This window comes from Myotis brandtii, unplaced genomic scaffold (assembly GCF_000412655.1).
Source record: "Myotis brandtii unplaced genomic scaffold, ASM41265v1 scaffold122, whole genome shotgun sequence".
NCBI classification, from domain to species: domain Eukaryota; kingdom Metazoa; phylum Chordata; class Mammalia; order Chiroptera; family Vespertilionidae; genus Myotis; species Myotis brandtii.
This window is the reverse complement of record NW_005354255.1, coordinates 276605-283489: the sequence shown is the minus strand read 5'-3', so window position 1 is coordinate 283489 and position 6885 is coordinate 276605. Positions and strand designations below refer to the sequence as shown.

Here is a 6885-nt window from a genome sequence, read left to right as displayed (position 1 = left end):
ATTGGCTGCCTCCTGCACGCCCACTACTGGGGATCGAGCCCGAAACTCGCATGTGCCCTTGACCAGAATTGAACCTGGTACCCTTCAGTCCCTAGGCTGACACTCTATCCACTGAGCCAAACCAGCTAGGGCTGACAATTATTTATTAACCCCCTCGGGTCTGACACCTAACTGAGTGAGACACCTCAGCCCAGGCCCTGCACTCAGAGAGCTCCCCCAAAAGTGGGGGAGCCAGAGTCAGAGACAGCCCCAGTGTGGCCAGGGTTGTGCTAAGGGAGCTGGGAGACCAAGAGATGTGGGAAATGGGAAGGCATTCCTGGAAGAGGAATGAGCAAAGCTTGAGCAAAGGCAAGGAGGCCTGTGAGCCTAAGGGGTGTTTTGGGAAGCAGGGGCAAAATGGGTCTAGCAACTGTGGAAAGCCTGCCTCACCCTTAAAAGGGAATTAATTGCCTAATGGGGTGCAGTGTTCTGCCAGGCCGTTCCTATCCATCTCCACCCCGGCCTTAAGCTTCAAATGAGACATGGCCGCGGCCAGGAGTGTCTGGCCATGCATGGCTTTAGGCTCAACGCAGTATGTGTTATTCCGGAAGAACATCTTGTCTTTATTGCACACAAGCCACTCATAGAAGTCGTCCAAGTTCTGGTCGCAATTCCAGGGGTTACCAGAGATGTCAAAGCCATGCTCCATGTCCCGGCCTGCCCCGGGCCGCCCCACAGATGCCCAGAGCCCCTTGGGCACGCTGCTCAGTGAGTTGTTGGACAGGTCCAGCATGTCCAGCTGCTTCAGACCTTGGAAGGCGCTGGCCGCCACCATGGCCAGACGGTTGTCACTCAGGAAAAGGTAGCTCAGGTTTGGCTGGGGCTCCAGCAGGCCCCCTTCGAGTGCTTGCAATCTGTTGCCCTCCAAGTGCAGCCGTTCCAACTTCAGGGGGCCCCTCAGAAGGTCAGAGGGCAAAGACTCCAGCTGGTTATTGCCAAGGTCAAGGATGCGCAGGTCGGTGAAGTTGGCCAGCAGCCCGGAGGGTAGTGTCCGGAGGTGGTTCCCGGACAGGTCCAGATGCCTCAGGGCTTTCAGGCCCTGCAGCCACGAGGTTTCCAGGACTTCCAGCTGGTTTTGATTCAGCACCAGGGTGTGGAGGGCAGCTGAGCCCTGGAAGAGGCCGGGGGGCAGCTGGGTCAGGGCGTTGCGGGTTAGATCGAGCACCTTCAGCTGAGGCACAGGCAACAGAAACTTGGCTGACAGCGTCTCCAGCCCGTTGCTGGAAAGGTGCAGTTCCTGGAGGTTAGGGATGCCCTGGAGGGTCTCGGGTGGCAGCTGGGTGAGGTTGAAGAACTCCACAGACAGGAAGATGGTGTCGGCTGGGAGCTGCCGGGGGAATTTGGCAGGTGGGTAGCAGTTGACGGAGCTGCCATTGCTTGACTGGGACACCCGGCAGGCTTCAGGGTTTGGGGTGACCCCGTGGACTGAGGGGGCCACAATTAGTAGCAGCAGGAACAGGGTTCTAGAAAGATGGGGATCCAGGACCCCTGGGCTGGAGGCAATGACAGAAGGTGCTTAATGAGCCAAAATAAAAATATACCCAACTCAGTGAAAATATACCCAGAAAATGTCCACTTCTTCCTATCCACTTTTGCTCCCCAGAACCATGCCTCCTCATTGCTCCTCTGGGCTAGTGCACTCACCTCCTCCTCCTCTTCATGTTTTGAAGGCAGAGCCAGTGAACTCCTACCCTTCTTCCTATCCACTTTTGCTCCCCAGAACCATGCCTCCTCATTGCTCCTCTGGGCTAGTGCACTCACCTCCTCCTCCTCTTCATGTTTTGAAGGCAGAGCCAGTGAACTACCCATCCTGCAAAGCCCCCAACTCCAATGCCCCTTTTTTCACGAGACTTTCTCTGACTTTCCCAAGCAGAACTCATGGTTTCCCCCTCTGTGCTCCTACTCTTTCTTTCCAACCCTGACTAAACAAGGTCAGGTTATCTGTGTCCAGTTCCATCTTGCTTCAAGCACCCAGGCACAAGCCAGGGCTCCGGGTGCAAATGGGACTTTGAACATGAAAAATGCCCAAAGCAAAATGAATAAATAAATAAATAAGTGCCCAAAGCAGGCTCGGGGGCAGACATTTGGCCTTGATATTGGATGGTTTGCAGTTGGCACTGTAACCCTTGAAGGGCTGGGGCTTCTGCTGCTCCCGGTCCCCCTCCAGCAGGCCTCTGAGGCTGGGGGTGGGTTCTCACTCCCTGCCTGGGATGTCTGCAGGTGAGTGTGTGTAAGGGAGCAAACCTGTCCTAGTTAGAGCCTGAGTGTTGGTCTGTTCCAGCCAGGAGGCCTACGCCTGGCCCTGTGATTTCAGTTGGTCAGACGGACTGTCCATGCACTGCCTGGTGTCCAAGCCTGCCCAGGAACGGCAGGGTGGGGACCTACCTCTGGTTTCCCTCTGGGCTCCAAGAGGACATGGTGGCCTCTCTCTTTTCCATCCAGATTCCTTGGGTCTGCTGAGGTGGCCTTATACCTACCTGGGCTGGGGGCAGGGCACCAACCATAGGGAAGTCCCCACCCACCCACATCCTGTTCCCGATAGGACCTGAACTTGAGCCAGGCACAGGAAAGGGAGGAGTCAAGGTTACAAAATTGTTTCCTGGCAGGGGGAGGACAGCAGAGGGGCTGCCCACCCCTTCTTGTCCCTGTTTCTGTCCAGTTTTCCTTCCCCTGATTCCTGCTACTGGAAAGTGGGCACCCAGAGTCTCTGGAAGTGAGTCCCCACTCCCCCCACCCCCCAACCCAGGAATCAAGGGTCAAGCTTGCAAGGTGCCAGTCCTGGAGGATGGGGACAAGAGGTACTATTTGCGACACACTTGAGCAATCAGAAAGTGCAGTGATGAGAACAAAAAACACTTTTCGTGAGTTTATGACATGTTGTTGGATATATTTTTATTGAAATAATCTTTTAAAAATAGAATATAAAAGCGAGTGATGCCAGAAGTCTTTGAACAATGAGCTGGGAGGGACTAAACCTATTTCTGAATCCCAGCTGTGCCAGGACTGCTATGCTTTGTGACTGTGGCAAGTGGCTTAACTTTTCTTGGCCTCTGTTTCCCCATCTGTGAAGTTGAATTCAATCTCCAAAGCTCCCATCTGCTCTTTTTTAAAAAAAAATTGAATTTATTGGGGTGACATTGGTTAATAAAATTATATAGATTTCAGGTATTGCTCTTTCTTTATCCTAACTTGATGCACCATTTGTTTTGGGTTGTTTGTTTACTAATGAATACATTAGGAGGCTATACATTTCCCTTTGAGAATGGCTTTGGCTGCATCTCATGGGTTTTGCTATTAAGTGTTTTCATTCTGGTTGAGTTCTAAAAATTCAGGTGTGCGTTGTTATCTTATCTGTTATGCCCGGCTATGGCCTCTTCTCCCTGCCCCATCTCTGAAGCGTTTATCCCTACTCAGCTGTGATGATGACTGAGTTCTGTCTTAGAGACAGAACACACAGGCTCAGAGATAAACACACAGGTTGACAGTGACAGGCACAGATGAAGAATGAAAGATAGATACACATGAATCCACAGACATAGATACTGACAGAGATCAAACAAAAATACATAGACAGAACCTAACAGACACACGGACAGAGCAGGACACACAGGACAGAATGGCAGGCCTGCAGAGACAGCCACACAAAACAGGCACACACCAAAACGGGCAAAAGGCCTGAAGAGACATTTTTCCAACGAAGACACACAAATGGCCAACAGATATATGAAAAGATGCTCAGCATCAATGATCGTCAGGGAAATGCACATCAAAACCACCGTGAGATATCACTCACACCTGCTGGAGTGGCTATTATCAGTAAGACAAGAAGTAACAAGTATTGGCGAGGATGTGGAGAAAAGGGAACCCTGTGCTCTGTTGGTGGGAATGCAAATTGGTGCTACAGAGAACAATATGGAGGCTCCTCAGAAAATTAAAAAATCCAGCAATTCCACTTCTGGGCATTTATTCAAAGTAAATGAAATCACCATCTTTAGATATCTGCTTCCCCCTGGTTACTGCAGCATTATTCACACACACACACACACACACACACACACTTCAGCCATAAAATAAGACACAAATCCTGCCAATTGCAACAACATGGATGAACCTTCAGGGCATTATGCTAAGTGAAATAAGTCAGATGGAGTGAGGCAAATACTGTGTGATCTCGTGTATATGTGGAATGTAAAAATGAACTCATAGGCACCGGTGGTAGGATGGTTCTCGTCAGGGGCTGGGGGTGGAGGGCAATGGGGAGGAGAGATGTTGGCCTAAGGGTACAAACCCGCAGTCATGAGTAATTTCTGGGCCTCTAATGCACAGCACGGTGACTATTGTTGATGATACTGTATTGTGTACTTGGCAGTTACTAAGAGAGTAGATCTTAAATGTTCTGCTCATACACTAAAAGGTAACTGTGGCCCTAGCCGACTTGGCTCAGTGGATAGAGTGTCAGCCTGCAGACTGAGGGGTTCCAGGTTCGATTCCGGCCAAGGGCACATGCCTGGGTTGCGGGCTTGATCCCCAGTAGGGGGCGTGCAGGAGGCAGCCAATCAATGATTCTCTCTCATCATTGATGTTTGCATCTCTCTCTCCTCCCTTCCTCTCTGAAATCAATAAATATATTAAAAAAAATAAAAGGTAACTGTGTGAGGTAATGGATGAGTTCATCTCATTGTGGTGATCATCCTACAATATATCCGTACATCAAATCATCAAGTTGCGTACCTGAAACTTACACAATGTTATGTGTCAATTATAGCTCAAGCTGAAAAAACAGACACACGCAGGTTCAGGAGGAGCTGTTAGATGCCGTCAGAGTATTTGTGTTTCTTTATTATCAGTCTCCCCCCATGTCAAGAAGAAACCAGGTTTGTCTTGTTCACACAGTAGGTGCTTAATTGACATGGGCTGGAAGGGAGGGCTGTGAACTGTAATGACATAACACGAGAGCGATCTCTTAGAGTGAAATCAGATCATGTCCCCTGCTTCAAACCCTCCGGTGGCTCCCTGTCCAACTTAAAATCCATGCGGCTGGGCGAGTGGGGGTGGGATGAGGCCTTAGTATTTAATGAGGACGGGGGTTTAGTTTGGGAAGATGAGAAAGTGCTGGAGATGGATGGTGGGGATGGTTGCCCAACAATGTGAATGGACTTCATGCCCCTGAAGCGAACACTTTTAAAAAGGCTCAAATGGCACATGTGAATTTATGTGTATTTATGCATATTTTACCACAGTTAAAAAAAATTGTACTCCTCACCTGCAAGGCCCTGCCAATCTGGGGCCCTATCCTCTTCTCCCTCTTCATCGCCACCTGATCTGCCCTCACCCACTGCTCCAGCTACACTGGCTGCCACCCGTCCTCCAAGTGAATTCCCACCGCATGGCCTTTGCACTGGCTGTTCCCTCTGCCTGGAAGGCTCTATCTACACATCTCTCCCAGGCTGTCCCATCTCCCCTGTCTCAGCTCAAATGTTACCCCTGGCAGGCCCTCCTGGACCCCCCTCCTCCACACACAGTCCCCCCTACTGAGCATATTATCTGGCTTTATTATATTACACATTATTACTGCTGCAAATCAAGCACTAATTGCTTGTATGTGGCCAGTTTCTCCACTAGGCTGTGAGCTCCTGAGGACAGGGGTCTTTGTCCCCACATAGTGCCTGGCACATAGTAGGTGCACAATAAATATTTGCTGAAGGACCAGTCAGAAACTGGCCCCCATGCATATGAAGACAGGGACTCCCTCCCCCCCAACTCTCTGCATTCCCACACTCAGCGCCCCAGAGTTCTGTTGGCTGCTGTGACCCAGCCGTGAGTCTTGCGGGTGCTCCCAACTGTTCAGGGCCCTGCCACTGCCCAGGCCCCACCCCTGGGAGACAGAGCAGACCCAGAGCCTTGGGGGCCGGTGGTTGTAAACAGTTTTATTGATTGGGAGGGGGTTGGGGAGGCAAATTCCAGAGAGGGTCCAAGTCTCAGCTGGCCACTCAGCTGGCATGCATGGTCAGCTGGAGGTCGGGGGGAGGTCACAAGGGGACTGGTGGTGTGGGACCCTCTGACCACCCTGGGGCCATATTTACAGGGGGGCCCACCCACCTTTGCTGCCCCCCCCCCAAGACGTTTATTCAGCTGCTGCCAGTGTGGCTAATGGGCAGGCCTCTTGGCCTCTGTCCCTGAAACCCCTTCTCTGTCTCCCCTCAAATTCCTGACCGGCAGTTGGAGGCCCCCCTGGCCTTCTGGAAGCCCCTGTGTTGGCTCAGCCAAACGCCCAGGCCTCTGGGGCCGCCGCACTCACACACAGACACACACCCTGCATGAGTGCCCATCGCCACGCACACACCGGCAGCAGCCCTCGTGGGCATTCACACGCACACCTCCCTCCCCTTCCCGGCCCCTTGCACACGAACACGGCATGCACACACACACACACACACACACACACACACACTCACGCACGTCAGGAGCCTAGGTCAAGGAGGGGCCTGGAGGGGGGGCACTTGGGTCTGCAGCTGTGGCCCCCTCCTCATCCCGCCCCCTCCAAGCCCTGGGCCGCCACCCCAAGGACGGAGTTGTGCAATTGGGTAGAAAACTGCAAAAAAAACAACAACCGCAAATTGGAAACAAACCCAAACCCACGCACAGAAGGTCAACCTCAAATCTATAGCACATCCTCCCGCCCCCCAAACCGCCTCATGTCCCGCGGCCCCGGCAGGGTGGGGGGCCAGGCCTTTGTGCTTCCTGTGGCGGAGGCCCCTCCCCTGCGCACTGGGGGGGGGGGTCTGGAGCACCCCACTCGGCGTCGGAACGGGTCTCTCGCTCCTGTTCCCGTGGCTGGCACAGCGG

General features: G+C 52.5%; 1 protein-coding gene across 1 annotated transcript; it reads right to left on the bottom strand.

Annotated features, from left to right (window-relative positions):
• Positions 1–63: 63 nt before the first annotated feature.
• LRG1 (leucine-rich alpha-2-glycoprotein 1) lies at positions 64–2525 on the bottom strand. Its single transcript, XM_005858773.2, has 2 exons — positions 2425–2525; positions 64–1532 (listed from the first exon to the last, which is right to left on the bottom strand). The coding sequence occupies exons 1-2, from the start codon at positions 2475–2477 to the stop codon at positions 443–445; spliced, it is 1143 nt and encodes a 380-aa protein (XP_005858835.2). The 5' UTR covers positions 2478–2525; the 3' UTR covers positions 64–442.
• Between the last annotated feature and the right edge of the window lie 4360 nt (positions 2526–6885).